Source organism: Heloderma suspectum, chromosome 12 (assembly GCF_057233095.1).
Source record: "Heloderma suspectum isolate Gila_16-S chromosome 12, 16-S_ref, whole genome shotgun sequence".
Lineage (NCBI taxonomy): Eukaryota > Metazoa > Chordata > Lepidosauria > Squamata > Helodermatidae > Heloderma > Heloderma suspectum.
This window is the reverse complement of record NC_139469.1, coordinates 16,192,659-16,217,482: the sequence shown is the minus strand read 5'-3', so window position 1 is coordinate 16,217,482 and position 24,824 is coordinate 16,192,659. Positions and strand designations below refer to the sequence as shown.

Here is a 24,824-nt window from a genome sequence, read left to right as displayed (position 1 = left end):
GGATATATGATTGCAGGTTACCTAGGACTTTATCATTCCAAAACATTATAAATATACTCCACTTTTTGAGCTTAATCAACTGTTACAAAATTAAAGAAAATTTACATAGCAATTCCACATCCATTTTCCTCAGAGCAAGCACCACTGAACTCAACAGATTGTACACTAAGAGTGCAATCCTATGCATGTTTAGACAGAGAAAAGGCCTACAACTCCCAGCATGCCCCAGCCAGCTTAGCTTAAGACCTTTTCTCTGTCTAAACATGCATAGAATTGCTCCCTTGGTCAATTACTCAGCTGCATTTCAGTCAATTAATTAAATCTGCACAGGTTTGTGCATGAGAAAAAAATCCAGTAGCTGGAAATATTAAACAGCCTATTCTCTTCTTTTTAGATGATATACACGTTATGCATATGCTACAGCATGCACTACCTTAGAAGAATATGCCCCTTGTCTTTCACACCGGAGGGAGTGGCCCGGTTCAGTTGATCATGAAGGGGAAATAACCCACAGCAACAAGCCATCCTGGTCGGGTTCATACGACAAGACAAGCCATGCTGTCGAGCGCGATTATGCAATTCCCCCAGTATTGGGGGGGGGGGGGAGTAAGCCACCATGGCTTATTTCCTCCTCTGCGATCATGTGAATCCAGTCATAGCCTCTTCTATGCGGATGCTTGCCATCTGCAGTTTTTATAAGTACATATTAAAAAATAATCAAAAATCTGCTGCCTAATTAATCAGTGGTGTCTTTTGTGTTGATCAAAAATGTCTTTAATCAGTTAATCTACTCAGTTCAACACCACAGCCCAACTAACCATGCTAAACAGACTTTGTATCTAATAAAGAAAATGGGGTAACTATTTGCCACTTTATACAGGCACCCAAAATCTGACATTCAGGTGGCTACCACACTCTACATTAAGATAGAGCTGGCCCTAGAACCTAAGCTGTAGAATGCTGGTGTTCAAATTGCAGTAAGCTAATGCCCTAAACGATGTGACGCTAAACTCGAAGCATCACTGTGTCTGTCAAATCACACTCTTCTCCTCTCTTACCAATGTCTTTCATGAGCCAAATCTGATAATCACGTTGAATCTCTTCTGTTAAGCTGCTCAACAATGCCTCCAAATTTGGGTTGACGAGAAAATGACTTGGGATATGCTTTAAAATGTTGTCCATCACTTCTTCTTTCTGGGGTGCCAGCATGTCTTTCCGGATGCCTTTATGGATGTAATAACAGTAGCGCTACAAATCCCAAAAAATCAGCAGACAGAATTAACATTATTGGATTGAGTGTAATGACGGGAAACAGAGGGCCAAACTAGAATCCCTCTTTAAAGTCATCTAAGAGAACAATCCTACAGCCTCTAGACAGCGTCTGGGGGGCCATAGGATAGTTCAGATTCCTGGATCTGAGGTCGGAGACAGCACTCTGACCTCGGAGCCAGGAGTCCAAGCTCCCCGCCCCTCCCCCTTGCAGCTGGCACGGGGAGCTTGCAAACACAACCTCAGAGAGGAGGGAAACGGGGCAGCTCTGCAGTTTCCTTCCTTCCCTCTCCATAGAGCCCCAGCTAGATGGGTGAAAAAACCTGTCTAGCACAAATGCAGAGCAGGAAGAGTGCGAAGGCGAAGATCGCCTCTGCGCTCCTCCCGCTCTTGCACTCTAAGTTGGTAGTCGTCACTATATCTTGTGGTAGTAAATTCAACTATGCATTTTGTGAAGTTCTTCCTTTTGACCATTCTAAATCCCCCACCATTCAGGTTGAATGACCCTGGGTTCCAGTAGTATAGAAAGGGAACAAAACTTTATCCCTCTCAACTTTTTCCATAACATGCATCATTTTATACACCTCTATCACCTCCCCCCTTACTCACATTTTTTTTCTAAGCTAAAATGCCCCAAACCTAGTGACCTTTCCTCACAGGGGAGTTGCTCCTGTCCCTCCCTCCTTTGGAGCTTGTTACTATCCCTTTTTGTTTTAACCATCCTTAATAATTTGGGATCAGCAGCAAACATGGCCACCTCACTGCTCACCCCTACATAAGTAGAGCCCTGCTGGATCAGACCAAGGGTCCATCTAGTCCAGCATTCTGTTCACACAGTGGCCAGGTCAACCAGGAACCCACAAGCAGGACACGAGTGCAAGAACACCCTCCTGCCCATGTTCCCCAGCAACTGGTGTACATGGGCATACTGCCTCTGGTACTGGAGGTAGCACATAACCATCAGGACTAGTAGTCAGTGATAGCTTTCTCCTCCAGATATTTATCTAACCCCCATTTAAAGCCATCCAAATTGGTGGCCATCACTGCATCTTGATCTTCAGATCACTTCAGATTACTTATGAACAACTACTCAAATTTGGCATGACACTGTTTTAATTATAGATACATTCCGAATTGTTTTTGCAGGTGACTGGCAGTTGCTATGCCATGTATCTGTATAAGTAGTCAACTGCAATAGCTGTTGTCTATCCTGATATAGAATTCAGACATAACGTTAAATGCCAAGTATGATTACAGCTGTGGGTTGGTTTCTCTTCAATAGACTGCCCTGAGAGTTCAACATTAAAAAAAAAAGAATTCCAAATGAGGCGCCAGCAGGAGGAAAGCAGAACAAAAGGAAGGTAATAACAAAAAACAGAAATAAATTGTCCAAAGCCTGAAATATGTCTTGTTATGTTTTATATTAATTTTGTCGCTTAGACCTGTACACCTCCTCCCAAGAAGGCATGCACCTTGAATATAAAGGATGCTTTGAAATATCTGCCTTTCTCTGTGTTTCAGCTCACCTACCTCCAGATCACTATCTGTGGGTAGCTCTTCTTGTCTGCTTATCTCCTCCTCATGATGGAGCATCACAACCAACTGTTCTTCTGGAGTCAGCGGCTGGCTATCAGAATAATAGGGAACTTCCAGTTCTGGGATTTGCTGAGGTAATGCCTCCAAACTGCAAACTTGGGATGTTGCTGCATCTCTGAAATGAAAGGCCACCAGCTTAGTGAGCTAGTAACCAGAAATGCAGTTTTAGGCAACCCCAGTCCCTCTTACACTCTGTCTCCAAACCTTCAACAAATCTCAAGCTTCTTTAGGTTCTTTAGAACAACAACATTCATTATTACTCTTATTGTTACTCTTATTGTTACTCTTATTATTACTCTTATTATTACCCTTATTACTATTTAGATTTCTTAGATGTGTTTCTAAAAATGGGGCAATTCAAGATGACTTGCAACAAAATTAAAACATACAACATTTAAAACTGCTAAAACAATTATGCACTAAAATACAACCACCATCTCCTCAAAGGGTGTTGAACCTCTTTCAGCCTGAGGGCTGAATTCCATTTCGGAGAAGCTCTCAGGGGAGGCATTGCAGTTGTGGGCAGGGCTGAAAGCAAAAGGGGCACGCAGAAGGCAAAAGGGGCAGTGCCAAAATCCCCAAAATACCAGCATATTTTAGCTTAAAGCTCCTACTGCCAGTAACTAAGGAGAAGCATTTCAACTTTTGGGAACATGGGGAAAACTGCACAAAAGCCGGGAAACCGTGAAATGCTCAGGGGAAAGGGGTGGGATCTGGGGAAGGGGCCATGGCTACCCGGGGAACCCTAGAGGACCAGATTCAAATCCCAGGCCTGAGGTTCTGTTCCCCTGCCATAAAGCAACTAAAACATCTATAACAATGATAAACAATTCAACCAGTGCATAAAACAGCCACTCATATGCCATCAAGTGCCTGGGAATAGAGAAAAGTCTTGATCTCGTTTAATTCGATAAAGATACGCATATTTTTCCAATGTATACTATGTTCATAAATACATTGGCTTTTTTTAAATTACAGAATTTGGGAATCGAAGGCCAAAGCTCAGCAGCAAGAGTGCATGCTTTGTATGCAGAGCTTACCAAACATGATCCCTGGCATATCCAGGTAGGGCAGGGGAAAAACCTTGGAGTTTGAAACCTTGGAGTATCACTGCCAGTTAGAGTAGACAGTTCTAAGCTAGATGGACCAATGGTTTGGCTTGTTATAAGGCAACTTGCTATGCTCCTATTCCAGCCACTCCCCATTTAAGGAAGACAAGATCTAGCCCAGTATTCTGTCTACTCTTGTCAGCATGGCTCTTCAAAGCAGGCTCTCCAAAAAAGAAGACACCTATTTGCATAAAATTCACATATGCTGATTTATATGTACTGATGCAAATGTAGACATAATTATTATAACATAAATAGAAACACAGTACATTTCACCATAGTGCGGAAGACTGTGACCAGGTGACCTGTGTGCCTGCCTGTTCTAACTGTGGATGGGCAACAGTTCTTATGGTTCTTTTTAAAAAAAAACTGGATTTGGACTGGACAGCCCTTCAAATAGAGGGTGCCTTCAAATAGAGGACGGTCCTCCAGCAGCCTTTCAAATAGAGGTCTGTTCTGTGTAAAAGAGGACACATGGCTACCCAAGTTCATGGTCACAGGTCAGTAAGTCTTTTCTGGTCCTGCTACTGGAAACCCATTCAACTGGAAATGCCAGGGATGGAAGTGGGAAACTTCTGCATGTGGCCACTCAGCTATAGTCCCCAAGCTTAGCCAAGAAATCAGGCAGAGAATGGTCTTTTCCAGTCTTGTTAGCCAAAATCTTTTGATCTGTCTCTGCCTCGGAGCTCTGCCTTGGAGCCATGCCCACCATGCTAAATGTTATCAAACAGACATATATACATTCCTGCTTTCTCCTCGTTTCTATTTCTCCTTTTGAACTTAAAATAGTAGTTATACTGCTTGTATGAACATGAGCCTGGGAATTTTCCAATGACAACAGTGGGTTTATGCTGTTCCTAGCACAGGTTCCTTTAATGTTTTAGCCCAGTAGAGAGACCAGTGGAACATATCTGGGCCATGTGAGTTAGCCAACCCCAAACTGACCCCTGCTAGTGGCTAAATGAAGCTGTTTTATCTCCTGCCAACCTTGTCAGAACTTGCTGTAAGAGGAACAGAACACTGTGCGCACATGTTTAGCATGCAGATTCTGCTGCTCATGTATTTCCCACATCCTCCCTCTCTTACTCAAGAGACACGTACCAGACTGGGGCTTTCAATCTCAACCAGCAATGGACACATTGGCAATGAAGAAGTTAATTAAGAGAGATGGGGAAAGCAACTTGGTTCCTCACTAATAGAACACACAATCTAGACTGGTCCACCACCCAGCCTAGTTTCAATTGCACAACTAAGATAAGGAACAAAAACACTCAAGAGTCAGATGGGATAGAAAGGCATGAGAGGGGTCATTGTGTATGAGCACAGCTGCATTTGTGTGCAAGTACAGGCATAAGAACATGTAAGAAAAGCCCTGCTGGATCAGACCAAAGGCCCATCTCATCCAGTATTCTGTTCACAGAGCGGCCAACCAGCTGCCTGTGGGAAACCCACAAATAGGACATGAGTGCAATAGCACCCTCCTGATCATGATCCCCAGGAACTGGTGTATATATAGGCACACTGCCTCAGATACTGGAAGTAGCATATAACCATCAGGACTAGTAGCCTTAACCTCCATGAATTTGTCTAATCTCTTTTTAAAGACATCCAAATTGGTGGCCTGCGAAGAGAAAACTCTGGAAAAGACCCTGATGCTGGGAAAGACTGAAGGCAAAAGGAGAAGGGGACGGCAGAGGATGAGATGGCTAGACAGCATCACCGCTGCAATGAATATGGACTTGAGCACACGCCAGGAGAGAGCGCAGGACAGGAAGGCCTGGCCTGCTATGGTCCATGGGGTCACGAAGAGTCGGACACGACTGAACAACAACAACAACAAATTGGTGGCCATCACTACTGGCAAAAGAGAATGCTCGGTTTGCAGGTCACCAAAGCCCACAGACCTCCTCACACTTGTTGGATTCAGCCCCCATCTGGGTCTACACTTGAAAAAAGGAAAAATCAATCTGTCCTGTATTGCCACTTCTGGGTTCTTTTGTTTGCTTATTTTAATTTATTTTCAAGCACATTGATCTGTGTGAAATTCTAGTGTGTATGTGTGTGGCGTGTTTTGGCACTAACCTATAATTTTATTCTTTACTCTATCCAACTGTGTGCTCTACAGATACATCAATGACTATCATTAAGAATGGTAAGTAGTTATTTCTCTATAAAATGCTGGTTATTGCAAAGGACTAATTCCTTCTGTGAAAAGTGGGTCACATTGTCAATATGGTGGGGTGTTATCATTCTGTATTCAAGTTGCTTGGCAGCCTGGCTACCATTTCACATCTTCCACAATGCCCAGGGACCTAGCATTGTTCTGAGACAACGCAGGAAATGACAGTGTCCACAAAAATTTGATGGAGATTATTCAGCAAAATGGCCAGCTGAAATGGCAAAATGGTGCAGAAATTCTTATGTGATGGCGCAGAAATTCATATGGTCACATTTGCCAGACAGCTGGCCTGGGATCCAGACAGTTTAGACTGGGCCTCTTTGGGCAGCATTTAAAGCTTACGAGCATCTCTACACCAGCCTAAAATCCCACATTTAAAATGGGGCTTTCTGCTTCTGTTTTAAATGCAGGATCACAACGGACTCCCTCTACACATGCTTCCTTTCCCCGCCCTTCCCCCTGCTTTTCCCCCTTATCTGAGTCTTCCACATGTTTCATTATACAGCCGCTAGATGCCACTGTAGACTAGCTCCTCTTATCACAGGTTTTCTTCTCTTCAGAGCGAACTCAAGCGGACCTCAAGCACTGTAATTTGATAGCTCATTATCTCCCATCTTCTAAAAAATGGAATAGAGGTCATTTAGTGCAAGAGATGCCCTAGAGGATGACAAAGAACCCGCAAACCTCCATGAGTACCTAATATCAATAGCAGGATAAAGCTCTGTGTGAAGAAGCCCTGAACCTCTTTCAGCCTAAGGGTTGAATTTCTTTTCAGAGAAGCTCTGGGGGGGAGGGGGGCTGCTTTCCAATGATGAGTGGAGCAAAAGGGGTGGGGCCAAAACATCAGCATATTTTTGCTGAACGCTCTTATTGCCAGGATCTAATCCTTAGGAGAGGCATTTCAGCCTTTTAAAATGAAGAAAAAACTGCCCAAAAGCCAGGACACCACCAAATGATCCATGGTTTAGAGGAAAGGGTGTGGGGCCTTCCGGGGATTGGGGTCTCAGGTAGGGTAGATTTGGCCCTCAGGTGTGAGATTCTGCAGCCCTGGCTTATGGGGTAAATGCTACCATTCAGATTCCTAACTACAGCACCTGTCAAATAAATTTAGAGTTGATAACTACACGGTACCTGTCGGATTCACCACCAACACTTCTTAATGAAAGTTTCACCTTCTTCTCGGAAGGAGCATATTCTTTTGGAACTATGAAAGTCAGTCAAGGAAAACTACCAGCCAAAACAAAAGGAAAAGAAAAAAGAAGAAAAAAGATGAATCCAGATTTAGGGAAGGATTAAGGAATTCAATCTTTGCAAATTCTGATTATGAACTGACCTGTTCCTCACATTCCAGACTAATGTGCAGATCAAACTTAGGCAACAATCCTATGCATGTTTAGACAGAAAAAAGTCCTACAACTCCTAGCATCCTCTAGCCAGCACACATAGGACTGCACCCTAACTATGTTAAATGAGCAAACTGTCCACAGGGTATTAATGTATTTTAATGGTTTTTAATTTTTGCGAACTGCACAGAGAACCTTGGCTATGGGGTGGTATAGAAATATAATAAATGAATTGAATGAAGGTGGCAGCGAACAAGACAGTATGGTGTAGTGATCAGAGTTGGATCTGCACTGCAATCCTATACTGGTGTACTCAGAAGATGTCCCAATGTTTAACAGGGCTTACTCCCAGGAAAATGTGTCTAGAATTGCAGCCTGGAACGAAGGAGAGCTGTCTTTTTTCAGTCTAAACATGCATAGGATTGTGCTGTTAGTTTTCCTCCTGCTTTCACACTTCCTAAATGTTCTGATGCAGTTCACGGCTCAGAAAAAAAGTATAAAATGCAGTTTAAAATGCATATATTGAGAGAAAGATATGCTTACAAATGCATATTTTGAAAGAAAATACATTTTAAAAATGTATATTCAAATACATATTTAAATGTACATCTTTGTGTACATCTTCATGTGGATTTTTTTAAATCACAGATTAATGCAAAAACAGAGCAGACATGAGTGAACATGTGTGAAAGTGACACAAACCAGAGAGAATTGACCAATTTGTCTGTTCCTATCCAGATGACTACAAAGCAGAGGAAAATGCCAGAGACCAGAGACACTCAAGACAGAGACAAACCAGACATGTGCTTCTTTGCCTAAAAAGCAGGGGTGGAGTTGAGGTGGCGGTATCTATGTTTTAATACCAAAAGGATTACATGGGGGAACAAAACTAACATTGCCCTCCTCCCCTGCCTTGCCACACTCAGCTGCTTTTATCTATTTTCTCCCAATCCAGCCCTGATTCTGGAAATTTGCTGGGCTGGAAGAAAAGGACAGGTTGATGAGACTAAATTTGCTTATACAGTTAAAACTCTTATCCCTAAGGCAGCCTCCCCTGACCTGGTGCCCTCCTGAAACGTTGGACTACAACTCCCAGCATCCCCCAGCCAGGGGGTAGTGGGAATTGCAGTAGAACATATCTGGAGGGCACAGGGGTGGGGGAGGAGGCTGCCCTAAGGTGAAACAGAGGAACTGCTCTACTTAACTGCTGCAGCTGAAAAGGAAACAGCCACAAGGCAAGCCTAGGAAACAAACAGCTGTTAAGCTTTGGACGCTTCTAGCTTCTTTACTTTTAATTCCATCCCCATCTCACCCCACCCAGGCCCAGCATCAGTACCCTTGGGCAGATTCCAGGACCACAGTAGAGCAAAAAGCAGTACTGACACTTCCCCTGGGCTTCCTGAGCCAAGGGTCTTGCTTGAAAGAAGCCACAATGGCCCAGAGCAACACTATGTCGGAGACATTGCAGGAAATTTAAAATGATGTTCACTGTTGTTTTGCTGGGCCAGAGGCTAACCAAGGGCTTATCAACATGGGAGGGGGTGCACCAGAGGGCACTTTGTGAGAGGTCCCTCAATCTTGGAGCCATCCCTCCCACCTCCAGACTGGATGGCGGGGGTGGGGCGATGAGAGTGCAAAGCATCACTTCGGCAGCCTTGCCAGGTAAAAGACAGCAAGGTAAACAGAAGTGTTGCCAGGGCCGTCCCTACCATTAGGCAGAGTGAGGCAATCACCTCAAGTAGCAGGTGCTGGCAGGTGGAGCAGTGACAGCCCCCTCCTGAGCCTCCCAGCCACTCCCCTCTCTTGGAAGACAGAGCTGTGTGTGCTACATGGCCTCTCCTGCACCTCTTAAACTAGCTTATTGCCTTCAGGTGTGGTGGAGGATGCTGTCCCACTGCCAGTGTTGATGTGAGATTCAACCACTAGTTCCGTTGGCTTCTGTATGTGGAATGGAGGGGGGTGCATCTTACCCTTTGCCTCAGGTAGCAAAATGTCTTGGGCTAGCCACGAGAACCGTTCTACACGAGGTTTTTATCATGCACTCATGATTGCTCACTCATGGTAGTTTGCAGGTCCTTTATACAACGTTGCCATCCTCCAGGGCCTCTCCCATGCTTGTTTTTTTTCTTAACAGGGAAAATCTGGCATATCGTGAATGGTGCTCTGTGTATTTGCACAGTTCCACTACACCACAGCCCCATCTAGTGGCTGTATAATGTAACACATAGAAAGGCAGAGAAAGAAAAAAGCACGTGTAAAGGAGCCGATCTTAATCCCACAAAGAATCCAGAAGCAGAAGCCCCAGTAGGTGCTGGATAAAAGCCTCATGTAGAAATGCCCAGAGTGCTACATGAGAAGCATGAGCTCATTTATACGCATGTAGGATACGTGGAGATTCAGCTTTCTGTTTTGTGAAGCCAAAAGTCTTCTTTGCCCTTATGGGTGAGACTATCTTCTGTAGATCTTTCATCTTCAGGTCACGTGCCGTGAGGGTGTAGTTATTGGCAATGGAGTTGCTTGGGCTTCTGAAATAGCGCTGCTCTTTAAACGGAGCTGCCAGTGTCCAGGATGCTCTCTGCATCAGAAAGGGGTAATGGCTGCTCTTTTGAATTAACTGAAATTGGGGAGGGGGGAGGAAAAATAGCAGACATTAAACTGTGCTATCTGGTGACTATCTTAGCTGGAACACAGTAATAAAAACAGACAATGGCATTGCTTAGGATTGTACTCATCTTTCCAAGACTATCTTATTGAGGCAAAGTGCATGCAACGGTACTGTGGTGAGTGAACAGTTAATATTTGTAGGAGGGGGCACCTATCTCCCAGAGGCAACTTGGGAAGGAGAACCCCTGTTTTTGTTACTATTAAGATGGCTGACTGTACTTACAGCAGGGGTGGGAATCTGTGGCCTTCCAGATGCTGTCGGACTACAACTCCTATCATCCCTGACCACTATATTTTTTTACTGTTTTATATTTTTTTCAGGCAGGTACACAGGACTTCATAGTCAAGAGGCCTTTTCCTATGAGCTACAATATGCCTGAATCATGAATTATGACAGTAAAAATCTCAACAATTAGGAAGAGCTGAGATAAAGCACAATTACAGCTCCAGCAATGGGTTTCTGCTTTGTGAATGACAAGGCAAATCTTATCAATAACGAAACAGATGCCAAATTCCTGCTGTGGTCTCACTCGACATTCAAAAGATGCTTCCAAAAACACATTGTGCAGGTTCTCTCCTGTTCTCTTCAGAATCTGATACCATACCCATCATTTTGTCATTAAACACCTCTTAGGGTTGCTTTGGGAGTAGCTTAGGCAGGGGGTTGCCAAGAAAAGTAGGTCTCTATTATATTTAATAGGATAGGTGCCACATGGGAACCAAGAAAGGGAAAGAAACTTGATCGGTTTAATTAAAATATTTCAGGTACTGGGAACTGCTGGGCATCTACAACACCCACTGTTCTTGTAGAAGCAAAATACTAGTGGCCAAACCATTCTTTAAAAATAAATAAATAAATAAATCCTGCTACAGTGTCTAGAAACCTGATTGGCAACCAGTGGTGCAGCTACCAAAGTCCAGGGTCCTGCAGTCCAGTGGACTCCCAAATGACCACTCAGACATCAGCAAGTGATGGGGGCAGTGGCAAACAGGCCTGGCATCAGTGCATGGCCTGTTTGCCATGGCATGGGTATGTCAGGGCCCAACTAAGCTGGCACTGATCACTGCAGCATCATTTCTTTCTTCTAAGGTTTAAAAACATTTTATGGCCAGGCATGCACATGGTTACAGATGCTCACTTATTTTTACTATAAAAATATATTATCCTTTTCTACAGCAAAATATGTTTAGCATCAGGGCAGTAGAAGCAAACTCCAAGTTATTGTAGCATGGCACCAGCATGGCATGCTGGTGCCATGATTTACGCGACTTTAAAATGTGAAATAGCAAATGCTCAGAGTATTCTTTTTTCTTTTTTTTCAGGGCTGGCAAACTAGGTGTTTACTTTTTGTTTGCTCTAACATATCATGGTTGTAGATGCAGCTGCAAAGCACAGAATTTACAATTTCGGTTAGGGGAAAACTGTTAATTGTGTGCTTCAGAAGTGCACCTCCCCCCACTGCTCTAAAGCCCGTAAGACCCAATAAAGCCCCCCTCCCTGCTGCCGCTCTGTAAGAATATTAAGACCAAGGTCTAAAACTACCTATCTGCAACTACCCTGTCTTTTTCAGATTGCCACTTGTATCCAATAAGCAATGCCTGAAGCTGCTTTAGGGAGCAATCCCATGTCCCCTGGACAGCTTCTGGGGGACATAGGATATTTCGTTTTCCTGGATCCGAGTTTGGAAATAGGGTTCCAACCTTGGAGCTAGGAAAACAGTCTCCTCTCCCCTGCCCCCGCCCCCTCATTGTTAGGGTTGTACAGATTGTGTAAAATCCATTCCTTCTGTGTTTCACGGTTTGTCAGGCACCTTTCATTCTATCATCCACACATTAATGGAATGGGATTTTTTTTGTTTCCGAATTTGCACAAGTTTGCTTTGGCACAAATGCACATTCATGCAAAATCTTATGTGTGAGAATGTGCAAATTCCCCCAAATGCGCATTTTCACACTACAGCCTACAGGGGAAATGCACATTTTTAGCCAGGGTTTTTTATTTTGCATATTTTTCCACAAGGAAATTTTTCCAAATTTTGGAAAGTTAGAAAAATGGACCACAAGTCCGTGGAATCCACCCAACAGGGGGAAAGTTGGTCCGCAGCAGAATCCCCAGGTCAGATTCATGATAATCCAAACTCATTTGGTTCCATTGCAGATTTCTCCAACACCCCTACTTGTAGCTGGCGTGGAGAGAACTGCGCTGGTTACCTCTCTGCACTCGGAAAACAAAGCATGGAGATGGGGAAAAAGGGGTATTCCCGGGGGTGGGGAGGAGATCAGGGCGGCAGCCATATGACATATCCTATGGCCACCCCAGCCTCCTCCCCTCCCACTCCCCAAAGCCTCCACTAGATGGGAGAAAACACCTGTCTAACTTAAATGCAGAGAAGGAGGTGCAACGTGCCTCCCGCTCTGCATTGGATACTCTGAGTTCGGAGGCTTACAAGTACCCAGGGCAGATCCCATAGGGTTGCGCCCTTAGTAGCTGTAACCCGGAATACGCTTATACATACCTGATACAGTTCAGAGGGGTCTACTGTAACCAAAGGAGGCAAAGGCGGTAACTCTGGAATTCGTTTGGCATGGCTCATATTATAGATAGAATCATTCTGTGCCTAGGAAAAATAGGGGGGACAGTAACAATTGCAGAAAGCCTATAATATTAGGCAGATATACAAAGCATGTCTAGGTGCATGTATTAGCTCATTTTGAAGCCACATCACACTGCTGTGTCAGAGTTATTGTATATAACCGATAATCAAGATACCTGAGAAATCCTGTACTGTTTGTTTATCGTGAACCTAATTTCACACAGAAAGGTGATCCCTTTTCAGTCTCTGATAAAATAATTTTCAAGCTTAATAGTGCTTATTACTATTCTAAAAGAGGTGCACATATGATTATCCAGTATTATCTAGTTCTAGTATTATGGGAGAAAAAAATTATCTCCTTCAACTAGCATGTCAGGGAAGTAGATAAGATTAGAACTCTTTCTGATTATTAAGTGCATTTATATCTCATGAAAATCAGGGCAGCTTTAAAAGTGGTCTCCCATCCAGGCATTGTCCAGACCCTGACTTCAGAAAGGTGGCTGCATCAGGTGCCTTCAGACCATGCCGACTGACGCATAGCCAGTGCAAGGATCAGCATAGTTGGGCACCTGCCAAGGGCCCAAACCCTAGCAGGGGGCCCGCTATCAAGAGCCCCTGCAACCTTATTCACCTGCCTCTCATTCTGGCCAAACAATGGTGGTAATGTGGAGGAACAGTATATGCCACTGTCTACTTGCTCATGGGCTGTCTGCCTGTCAAGCAAGCATGTAGTAACAATAATGAGGAAGAGTAGTAGCAGCAGACAACAGTGGTGACCAAGTAGACTCACTGACGGAATGGGGCCCAAGGGCTTTCCGAAACCTGGAACCAGCACTGGATGGATGGATGGATGGACAGACAGTTGAGCATTTGAGCTCCCACTGGCAGTATAAAATGGTGAATCCCATAGATACATAGGAAGCTGCCTTCTACAAGATCAAACTATTTGTCCATCTAGGACAGTATTCTCTATTCTTGAGAAGAATGTCCTGATGGTATGAGGTGGAACAGACTGCCTCAGAAGGTGGGGGGCCTTCCTTTGTTATAGGTTTTTAAACAGAGGCTGGATGGCCACCAATCCAAGATGCGGCAACGATGGATTTCCTGCCTCGACAGGCTGGAATAGATGACCTTTGAGATACCTTCCAACTCTATTATTCTGTGACTGGCAGCAGCTTTCCAGGGGTCTTTGCCATCATCTGCTACTCGATCCATAGTTTTTCCTGTGCTTCAGTTCCATTATTTATTTATTTTTAGTTGAAACACTGAGACGCTAGTCAATATGCAGAGACAGAAGCTATTAACAACTAATCGGCTCAGCCTTCCCACACTCAAACACCGCAAAAGCCTATTCCCCAAACTAATACTTTGCAGCTTATCGTACTTTAGCCAGATTAAAGACAGCCTACTTTGCAACAGTGAAAGTCTCACCAATATTTAACATCACAAAGCTTCCAACCTACAAAGTTAGCAGCAAGGCTCATTAGGAGCCCTTAACCAGAAAAGAAGGGCCTTCATGCAAAGTTTTCAAATCCCTTTGAGCACATTGTCTTCATCCCAAGGCCCAAACCCAGTCCAATCACACACACACACACACACACACACACACACACACACACACTTACCCTCACAATCTTGGCAGACTGTCTCGGATTCATTATGAGCTTTTCCTTGGCTCCAGTCGTTTCTGACTTGTTTCCAATGTACCAACTAGATCAGTATTCTTCTCACAATAAATTCTTAGCTAACACTTTGTTTTAAACACCTAGAGGAAGCATAGTGATTGTGGGAAATCATTTCAGGACTGATGTTCATTTCCAATTCCTACCAACTCAGGTATTGCAGGTCTATTTTCTAACATCCTTCCAAGTCCACCAACCAGAAAGAACGGCCTTCCCCATCTTTGTTCTATGTAAGCCTAGGGTTGGCAGAGAATTTCTCCCCGAAACTTCGGGGGGCCGAGCGCCAACGTGTTCGGCCCCCCGAACAAGTTTCGGGGAGAAATCCTCCGAACCCCCCCCCGCACCCCGCACCCCCCCCCCGGATGGGACTTACCTTCGCCGAATGTCCCTCCCGGCGGCGGGTCTGGCTGGCGGTTCGGCGGGTGTTCGAGCGGGGCGGGAGCGGCAGCCAGTCTTTCGACCGGCTGCCGCCGCCGCCATTGCAATAAAAGAAAAAAAAAAGCCCCCTGATAGGCTATGTGACGATTCACGTGGCCTATCACGGCTAGATTTGCAAAGTCAGCCGTGATAGACTACGTCAATCATCACGTAGCCTATCACGGGTGACTTTAAAAAAAAAAAAAAGTGTGTACGGATAATGGCGGCCCCCATAGGGAGCCGCCATTCCCGTTCCTTATTTGGTCGCTGTAGTCTACGTAAAGATTTACGTAGACTACGGCGAAAGTAAGGGCAACGCTATTTGCGTTGCCCTTATTTTCGCCGTAGTCTACGTAAAGATTTACGTAGACTACAGCGACTAAATAAGGAACGCGAATGGCGGCTCCCTATGGGGGCCGCCATTAGCGTACGCGCGCTTTTTTTTTAAAGTCACCCGTGATAGGCTACGTGACGATTGACGTAGCCTATCACGGCTGACTTTGCAGATCTAGCCGTGATAGGCTACGTGAATCGTCACGTAGCCTATCAGGGGGCGTTTAAAAAAAAAAAAACTTTCGCGTTCGCGGCCGGGCGAGGCGGGAAGCCTCCTCCCCGGCCTGAATTTCGGCTGGGGCGAGGCGGGAAGCCTCCCCCCCGGCCTGAATTTCAGCCGGGGCGAGGCGGGAAGCCTCCCCCCCGGCCTGAACTTCGCAGGGGGAGCAGCGAAGCGCCTCCCCCCCACCGCGAACGTCCTTTGAGGACAGGTAAGGGACTTTCATCCACCCCTACTTGCCACATCCATGCCCTCCATCTAAGGAATGACATCTCGTGCTGACTTTTCTTGACAAAAGTCCCAAACTGCACTTCAGTCCTTCCTTACTCAAATTTTTACCACTTTGACTTCACTCTTTATTTATTTAGGGTGCCATCCTATTATTTCTGCCCCCAATGATCATATGCCTCTGAACTCTGAAGCTTACAATCATCCTGTGCAGAGCAGGAGACACGGCACAGGTGATCTTTGCCTCTCCGTCATCCAGCTCTGCACTTTTGCTAGACAGGTGTTTTTGCCTGTCTAGCCGGGATTTTCGGAGGGGGAGGGAAGGAGGCTGGACAGCCTCAGTATAACTCATATCCTGGCCTCTCTAGTCACCTCCCCTTCCCACTTATTGGAACACCCCTTGACCTCAGAGGGAGGTGGCATGATTCTCTCTGTACCGGCTACAAGGGGGAGGGGGAGGGAGGAGGAGAGCAGATTCCCTCCTCTGAGGTCAGAGCACTGTCTCCAATCTCCGATCCGGGAATCCGAAATATCCTATGGTCCCTAGACAAAGTCCCTTATTTATTCAACATATATTCCACTTTTCATAGATATAGCATCAAAAAGCAGCTTACAAACAATAAAGGTGTGGAATACAAGTACATATAAACATTGTTGTGTTTTAATGTATTTTTTTATGTTTTAATTAAGATTTTGTTTTTAAACTGCATTTTGTTAGTCGCCTTGCGTACTATTTCTTTTGGCAGAAAGGCATGATATAAATAAAATAAATATACAAAAAGAGCACTATCAAAACTTGAGGACATTAAGGCAACTTTGAGGTTGTTGAGAGCAGAACACACCTATTAACTACTTACTTGGGAAAGACCAGTTTGAACAAATATGTTAATTTATAATTTTTATATATCACCTTGCATCTACAAGGGGTCCCAGGTCAATATATATAACATTATAAAATGGCAAATACAATATAATAGCAACAATAAAATCACAAAAGGCATACAAACGATTTAACCAAAAAACAAACTTTTTAAAAATGTAACATATTAAATGCCTTGGCAAAAAGGAATGTTTTAATCTGGCGCTGAAAAGAAAACAAGGTCAGCACCAATCACATCTCACTCAGAAACTTTCTTAAAGGTCTGCACCAGTTTCCAAACTTCCACCTGTCTCCACCTGGTCTCTTTTTGTCACCCTCACTCTCTGCTTGCTATTAAAAAACCCTTTCCTTGCTTGCTTGCTTGCTTCTCTCTCCAAGTTTCCTTTCTCCTTGCAGCCTGTTGCCTCCTCAGATTCTTTCTTCCCTCGCAGTTGACTATCCCACTATCAAATCTGACTTGCCCAACTTTGTGGGATGGTGGTGAGCATGCTTTTAGAGAAGGGGGATGGAAAGCAAAGCAACCCAAGGATGCCAATAAGAAAGCAAAGTGAACATAGGCTTATTCTGCCTCTTCTCAATACTCTTACTGGGTGCACAGTAATGGGCCAGGAACAGTGGGGGAGAGGGGTCCGCTTCTACCTGTTGCTGCCCTAGTTACCTGTCTCTGCACCCGATTGCTGCTTGCAGCTCGAAAAGAACTTCTATGTATGACACTCTCTCTTTCACTTCTCAGCCTGGGTAACCAAGGTGACAGCATTATTGTCACTAGGCAACATGAGTCCTCTCTCCCTTCCCTGCTCAACACCCCCCTCCCACCTCATCCACGCAGTTGGCTGGAACAGCAACTTCTTCCAGGGTAGATCTCATCTAGTCAGCACTGTGATGGACAGTTGTTGTAACAACCGAAAGCCATACTGATACGGTAGGATGGATTATTAACTCAGGATAGGGCTGAAAAACGAGTGACAAATCCAGGGGATGGCAGGAAAATATAACCCTTCAAGGAGAGAGGGAAAAAATAGTTGTGTGTATTGATGAAGGCCAGTAAACCAAAGCTGAGATCAGATGGAGGTGCTGCTGGTGGGTGGTTTGCCTGTTCAGGTTGGTGGTTGTTCTTCTGGATGGAATGTTTTCCCCCTAGGAGCAAGTGGACAATTTGGGGGTAGTCCTAGATCCAGCTTTGTCACGGGAGGTGGAAGTGGCCTTCGTGGAACAGAAGGCCCCTTCTACCAGTGAGACAATTGCAACCCTTTCTGGACTGAGATAGCCTACCTTCACTGATCCATGCACCGGTATAACCTCCATGTTAGACTACTGGAATGCACTATCTGTGAGGCTGCCTTTGAAGATGGTTCATAAACTGCACTTAGTTCAGAATACACAAGATTGTTAACTGGGACTGGGCGCTGAGAAGATATTTCACCGGTGCTTTAAGCAGTTACCCTGTTTCCTGGTCCATTCTAGCCTAATGCTGACGTGTCAGTGCTTACCTTTAAGGCCTTTCCAGGCTAATGTTGAAGTGTTACTGCTTACCTTTAAAGCCTGTTATGGCTTGGGATTGAGCTACGTGAAGGATCACCTATCTTTATTAGAGACTCCCTATTCACAGATACTGTTGGAGACTAGAGGTGCAAAAGCTCAGGAAAAAAAAACAGAAAAATCAGAAAAAGTTTCTTTCTGGGTTTTATTTTCCAAGGACCATTTTTTCCAAAAAAAAAAAATGGAAAAATTGAACAGCTTTTGATTATGAAATAATTTTCTTTTAGAATTTAAGACAAGGTGTTTAAGGGCTGGATGTGCCTGATCTCGTAAGCTAAGCAGGATCAGCCCTGAGTACTTGGATAGCAGACCGCCTAGGAATCAGGCTTCCTGCACTGAGCAGGGGGTTGGGCTCGATGGTCTTGTAGGCCCCTTCCAACCCTATGATTCTATGATATATTGTTAGCAAGCCTTTACTTCCCCACAAATGATTTCTAAAAATATGTAATAAGACTTCTATAAAAAGTCTAAAGATGTAAAATGTCTGAAAATAATGAAGCCACAGGAAAAATGTTTTTAATCTTCTCTGTAAGATTCTCAGCATAGTCATTTCTTCCATTTCTTATTTAAAATTATTGATCCATTGCATCTTTTACTGATAGACATTTTGGGATGCTCTGAGTCATGCTCAGTTTCCCAACATATGAATAGAATTACTGTATCATAATATGGAAGAAAATGGGCTTTGTTCTTGGTTTGCTCATAAAATTAAAACGTTATATAATGTTTGATATATAACATTTTAAACATATATTTTATTCACACAATAATTACAAATTTACTGAGTTCACTTTTTAAAGTTCTCAAATATGATAATTTCATGAGCAAACCATGTTTTACATCATATAATTTTAGGAACATTAGGGCTGCTTTACGTTCCTAAAACAGTCTTCCTCAACCTGGTGCCCTACAGATGTTTTGGACTACAATGGTCAGGATTCTTGACCACTGACCATCCCACCTGAGGCTAATAGGAGCTGAAGTCCAAAATATCTGGAGGATGCCAGGTTGGGGAAGGCTGTCCTAAAGTAACAAGGTGACTTTACAGATCTAAAGAGTGCTTAAAAAATAAATATTGCTTATTTTTCAATGCCCCCTCCCTCATTTCAGTTTTCCCCCAAAAAACAGGCGGAAAAAAGGGTTTTTTTTCCATGGCTACAAAATTTCCAGAAATTTTACATCTCTATTGGAGACCCTCCTTCAGCTGCTCATGGCATCACAGATACAGCAAATTGGCAACCAGGGAATGGGCCTTCTCAGTGGGGGCACCTCAGCTGTACAGTGTTCTCCCAAGAAGCTCACCTGGACCTACTTTGTTGTCATTTGAACACCATCTAAAGACCTGTTTATTTTCCCAGCCTTTTTAAGTGTGGGTTTTGTATTATGCTGTTCTGCCCTTTTAGATTAAGAGTTTGATCTGTGTATTTGCATAAATTATTATTATTATTATTAATTCATTATATTTTGTAATGTCAGTCACTCTGGAAAATTGTTTTGAAGAACATGATATACATCTCTGAAATAAACCAGGTTGATCTAAAGGCCCAAGAAACGTTAGGGTTGCAGTGTTTAGCCAACTGGTCGGTTAATCAAGTGAAAAAATTTAATCCACTAAAAAGGTGCCCCAAATGAATTGGCCAGCCTCCATCACTTTCTATGCCATCATGCACAGAGGCTAAATTGAGACTGTACACTATGGCCATGCTCAACCGTCACTTTAAGCCAAGAATCCTGGTTCACAGTGTGAATGAGCAATGTCTTAGTGCATGCAGTCTATTCGCTCCCACTTTGCACAAGTAAATTGAACATGGAAAGGGATAACTTCACGTTATGTCCAAAACTGGGAATCTGGCTTGGAGGGAGCAATCCTATGGCCGCTAGTCGGTGGCTAGACGGCCATATGATATGTCGGTGTCCGGGAACCAACCTTTCCCCCCTCCCATGCTGCCTCACAGGCAGCTCAGAAAGGCCCCGCACTCCATGCTTGGAAAAGGAGCACAGAGCGGCGAAAATGGGGTGTTCCGGGGGGCATTCCGGGGCGGGGAAGGCGGAAATGCCGGTACGACACATCCTGTGTGTTGTCCGGCAGCCACTTCCCCTGCTCCGCCTTCCCGCGACTAGACAGACTAAATCGGCTGCCTAGCCTCAAATGCAGGACGGCTAAAGCAGGATGGGATGATCCCCTCCGTGCTTCTCCTGCCCTGCATTGAACAGGCGGTCGCCTCCAAGTTCGGAGGCGGCCGCCTATCCCCATAGGATTGTGCCCTAGGTGTGCCAAGCAAGCCTGGACCACAAACCAGCTGTGAGCCAGGATTTGTAGTTGCTGCCACTTCACTCCCTACACCCCACCCAACTTAGGATCGCTCTGCACTTCTATAAAGTGTCACAGCTCTTTGTTATTTTTTGTTCCTTGTTTTACACATTTGTAATAAAAACATTCTCTCTCTCTCTCTCTCTCTCTCTCTCTCTCCAGGTGCTTCCAGGCAAGGCTTTTATCCTGCAATCACTCTGCCTACAATGCGAAATTTTATGTGGGGTCCAGATGACATCTTCCATTTGTTACCCTCTTGTGTTTTCCCACCACTTCTTCTTTTTCCTTGCAAGAAAAAAAAATATGTTGAGGAAAAGATGGTAATAGCTGGTAGTAGCACTTGGGAGCACTCCATCTGGAATCACCCCCCCCATCTCTCTGTGTCTTATATGCACCTGTGGAATGAACCAGTTTAAAAGTAAAAAAGAAATTTCATGTGTTCATCAACCTACATAAGCCCTCGGTTATATAGCTTCAGCAATTTCATCAGATCTATCATGGTGGCATTAGACTTCACAGCTGGCAACTAGAACCTAATGCTGGCTAGTAAGTCCACCTAGCATTTGTAGTTTCAATACTGCCTTGTAGGGATTGTACTTGCAAGCTGCCAGTGACACCTGTTATAGAATGCCCTCCCCAGAGAGGCTCGCCTGGCACCTACGGTGTAGTCTTTTTGACACCAGGTTAAGAGCTTTTTTTAAATTTTCCCAACATTTGAGTCTTTCAGCTCAGTTTTGATAGTGTGTTAGGGAGCAATCCTACAGCTGCTAGTCAGCGGCTAGACAGCCATAGGGTATCTGGTTTTCCGAAACCGACCTTGGTGCCCGCGCTCCAAGGTCGGTTCCTAGAGAACCGACCTTCCCCTGCTTCCGCACTGCCTCGCAGACAGTGCAGAACAGCCCTGTGCTCTGTGCTAGGAGGAGGAGCGTGGAGCGGCCAAAACGGGGCATTTCAGGGTGAGGAAGGTGGAAACGCCGGTACAGCACATCCTATGTGTTGTCCAGCAGCCTCCTTCCCCGCTCTGCCTTCCCTCAGCTAGACAGCTGAAATCGGCTGTCTAGCCACAAATGCAGAGGAGGAGAAACGCCAACGATTCCCTCCATGCTTCTCCTGCCCTGCATTGGATAGGTGGTCGCCTCCGAGTTTGGAGGCGGCTGCCTATCCCCATAAGATTGTGCCCCTAGAGCGTTTATAGATATTTGCACTGCTGCAGCCTTTTTATCTTCGTTTTGTTCTGTTTTGAACTTACAGCTTTTACATTATGTTTTATTGTATTTTATGGTTTAAAGTTTTGTTCTGTGAACAGCCCAAGGGCTTTGGCTAATGGGCAGTATACAGATGTAATAAATAAACATTGGGAGAATTTGTATTCTTAATAGTGGCAATAGTAATCATAACACCACGTAATAATAAATACAACAATCATTAACACCTCCCTTGATATAGGGAAAAGAAGGTAAAAAAGAGAAAAGGGGAAAAAAAGAAAATGTATATTGGTGTTTCATTATATGATTTTCCCCTTGTTCGAATTTGTTCTTACTGCTGTGTTGCAAATAACATTTTCTTTAAAAATCTAAATAATAATAACAACAACAACAATTGTTATTATTAGTCAAGATATTTCTAGGTTGCCTAGTAATAACAACAACAATACTAATAGTATTATTATTTAAAATATTTCTAGGCTACCTTTCAGGGTAGAAGCCCTGAAAGGTGGCCTCATCATAATAACAGTTATTATTATTATTATTATTACTACTACTACCGCTATTATTTAAAACATTTATATGCTGCCATTCAGGGTAGAAGCCCTGAAAGATGGCCTCATCAGAATAACAGTTATTATTATTATTATTACTACCGCTATTATTTAAAACATTTCTAGGCTGCCATTCAGGGTAGAAGACCTGAATGTGGCCTCATCATACTAACAGTTATTATTATTATTATTACCACCACTATTATTTCAAACATTTCTAGGGTGCCATTCAGGGTAGAAGCTCTGAAAGGTGGCCTCATCATAATAACAGTTATTAATATTATTACTACCACTATTATTTAAAACATTTCTACGCTGCCATTCAGGATAGAAGCCCTGAAAGGTGGCCTCATCATAATAACAGTTATTATTATTATTATTACTACCGCTATTTTTTAAAACATTTCTATGCCGCCATTCAGGGTAGAAGCCCTGAAAAGTGGCCTCATCATAATAACAGTTATTATTATTATTACCACCACTATTATTTCAAACATTTCTACGCTGCCATTCAGGGTAGAAGCCCTGAAAGGTGGCCTCATCATAATAACAGTTATTATTATTATTACTACCGCTATTATTTAAAACATTTCTATGCCGCCATTCAGGGTAGAAGCCCTGAAAAGTGGCCTCATCATAATAACAGTTATTATTATTATTACCACCACTATTATTTCAAACATTTCTACGCTGCCATTCAGGGTAGAAGCCCTGAAAGGTGGCCTCATCATAATAACAGTTATTATTATTATTACTACCGCTATTATTTAAAACATTTCTATGCCGCCATTCAGGGTAGAAGCCCTGAAAAGTGGCCTCATCATAATAACAGTTATTATTATTATTACCACCACTATTATTTAAAACATTTCTAGGCTGCCATTCAGGGTAGAAGCCCTGAAAGGTGGCCTCATCATAATAACAGTTATTATTATTATTACTACCGCTATTATTTAAAACATTTCTAGGCTGCCATTTGGGGTAGAAGCCCTGAAAGGTGGCCTCATCATAGTAACAGTGATTATTATTATTATTACGACCACTATTATTTAAAACATTTCTAGGCTGCCATTCAGGGTAGAAGCCCTGAAAGGTGGCCTCATCATAGTAACAGTTATTATTATTATTACCACCACCATTATTTAAAACACTTCTAGGCTGCCATTCGGGGTAGAAGCCCTGACAGGTGGCCTCCTCATAATAACAGTTGTTGTTGTTACTACTACTACTACTACCACCAGAACTATTATTTAAAACATTTCTAGGCTGCCATTCGGGGTGGAAGCCCTGACAGGTGGCCTCCTCATAATAACAGTTGTTGTTGTTGTTACTACTACTACTACTACCACCACCACCACAATTATTTAAAACATTTCTAGGCTGCCATTCGGGGTAGAAGCTCTGACAGGTGGCCTCCTCATAATAACAGTTGTTGTTGTTGTTGTTACTACTACTACTACCACCACCACTATTATTTAAAACATTTCTAGGCTGCCATTCGGGGTAGAAGCCCTGACAGGTGGCCTCCTCATAATAACAGTTGTTGTTGTTGTTGTTACTACTACTACTACTACCACCACCACTATTATTTAATCCATTTCTAGGCTGCCATTCGGGGTAGAAGCCCTGAAAGGTGGCCTCCTCATAATAACAGTTGCTGTTGTTACTACTACTACCACCACCACCACCATTATTTAAAACATTTCTAGGCTGCCATTCGGGGTAGAAGCCCTGACAGGTGGCCTCCTCATAATAACAGTTGTTGTTGTTGTTGTTGTTGTTGTTACTACTACCACTACCACCACCACTATGATTTAAAACATTTCTAGGCTGCCATTCGGGGTGGAAGCCCTGACAGGTGTCCTCCTCATAATAACAGTTGTTGTTGTTGTTGCTACTACTACTACTACTACCACCAGCACTATTATTTAAAACATTTCTAGGCTGCCATTCGGGGTGGAAGCCCTGACAGGTGGCCTCCTCATAATAACAGTTGTTGTTGTTGTTGTTACTACTATTACCACTACCACCACCACCACCATTATTTAAAACATTTCTAGGTTGCCATTCGGGGTAGAAGCCCTGACAGGTGGCCTCCTCATAATAACAGTTGTTGTTGTTGTTACTACTACTACTACTACCACCACCACCACAATTATTTAAAACATTTCTAGGCTGCCATTCGGGGTAGAAGCTCTGACAGGTGGCCTCCTCATAATAACAGTTGTTGTTGTTGTTGTTACTACTACTACCACCACCACCACTATTATTTAAAATATTTCTAGGCTGCCATTCGGGGTAGAAGCCCTGACAGGTGGCCTCCTCATAATAACAGTTGTTGTTGTTGTTGCTGTTACTACTACTACTACCACCACCACTATTATTTAAAACATTTCTAGGCTGCCATTCGGGGTAGAAGCCCTGACAGGTGGCCTCCTCATAATAACAGTTGCTGTTGTTACTACTACTACCACCACCACCACTATGATTTAAAACATTTCTAGGCTGCCATTCGGGGTAGAAGCCCTGACAGGTGGCCTCCTCATAATAACAGTTGTTGTTGTTGTTGTTGTTACTACTACTACCACTACCACCACCACTATGATTTAAAACATTTCTAGGCTGCCATTCGGGGTGGAAGCCCTGACAGGTGGCCTCCTCATAATAACAGTTGTTGTTGTTGTTGCTACTACTACTACTA

The 24,824-nt window shown here is 43.7% G+C and overlaps 1 protein-coding gene across 10 annotated transcripts in view; it reads right to left on the bottom strand.

Annotated features, from left to right (window-relative positions):
* The window catches only part of DNAH3 (dynein axonemal heavy chain 3), a 184,430-nt gene that overhangs the window by 117,962 nt on the left and 41,644 nt on the right, over window positions 1–24,824 (bottom strand). For 5 of the 10 annotated variants that reach the window (XR_014785546.1, XM_084818518.1, XM_084818525.1 and 2 more), the window contains exons 1-6: window positions 14,380–14,759; window positions 12,677–12,778; window positions 9,885–10,110; window positions 7,285–7,357; window positions 2,800–2,980; window positions 1,059–1,248 (exon numbers count right to left, since the gene is read on the bottom strand). Coding sequence is in view for 8 of the 10 variants with exons in the window: in XM_084818518.1 (XP_084674644.1) it covers window positions 1,059–1,248; window positions 2,800–2,980; window positions 7,285–7,357; window positions 9,885–10,110; window positions 12,677–12,778; window positions 14,380–14,412 (805 nt within the window). In the remaining 2 variants the exon portion in view is untranslated. The other 5 variants (XM_084818521.1, XM_084818519.1, XM_084818520.1 and 2 more) reach the window with 5 other exon arrangements.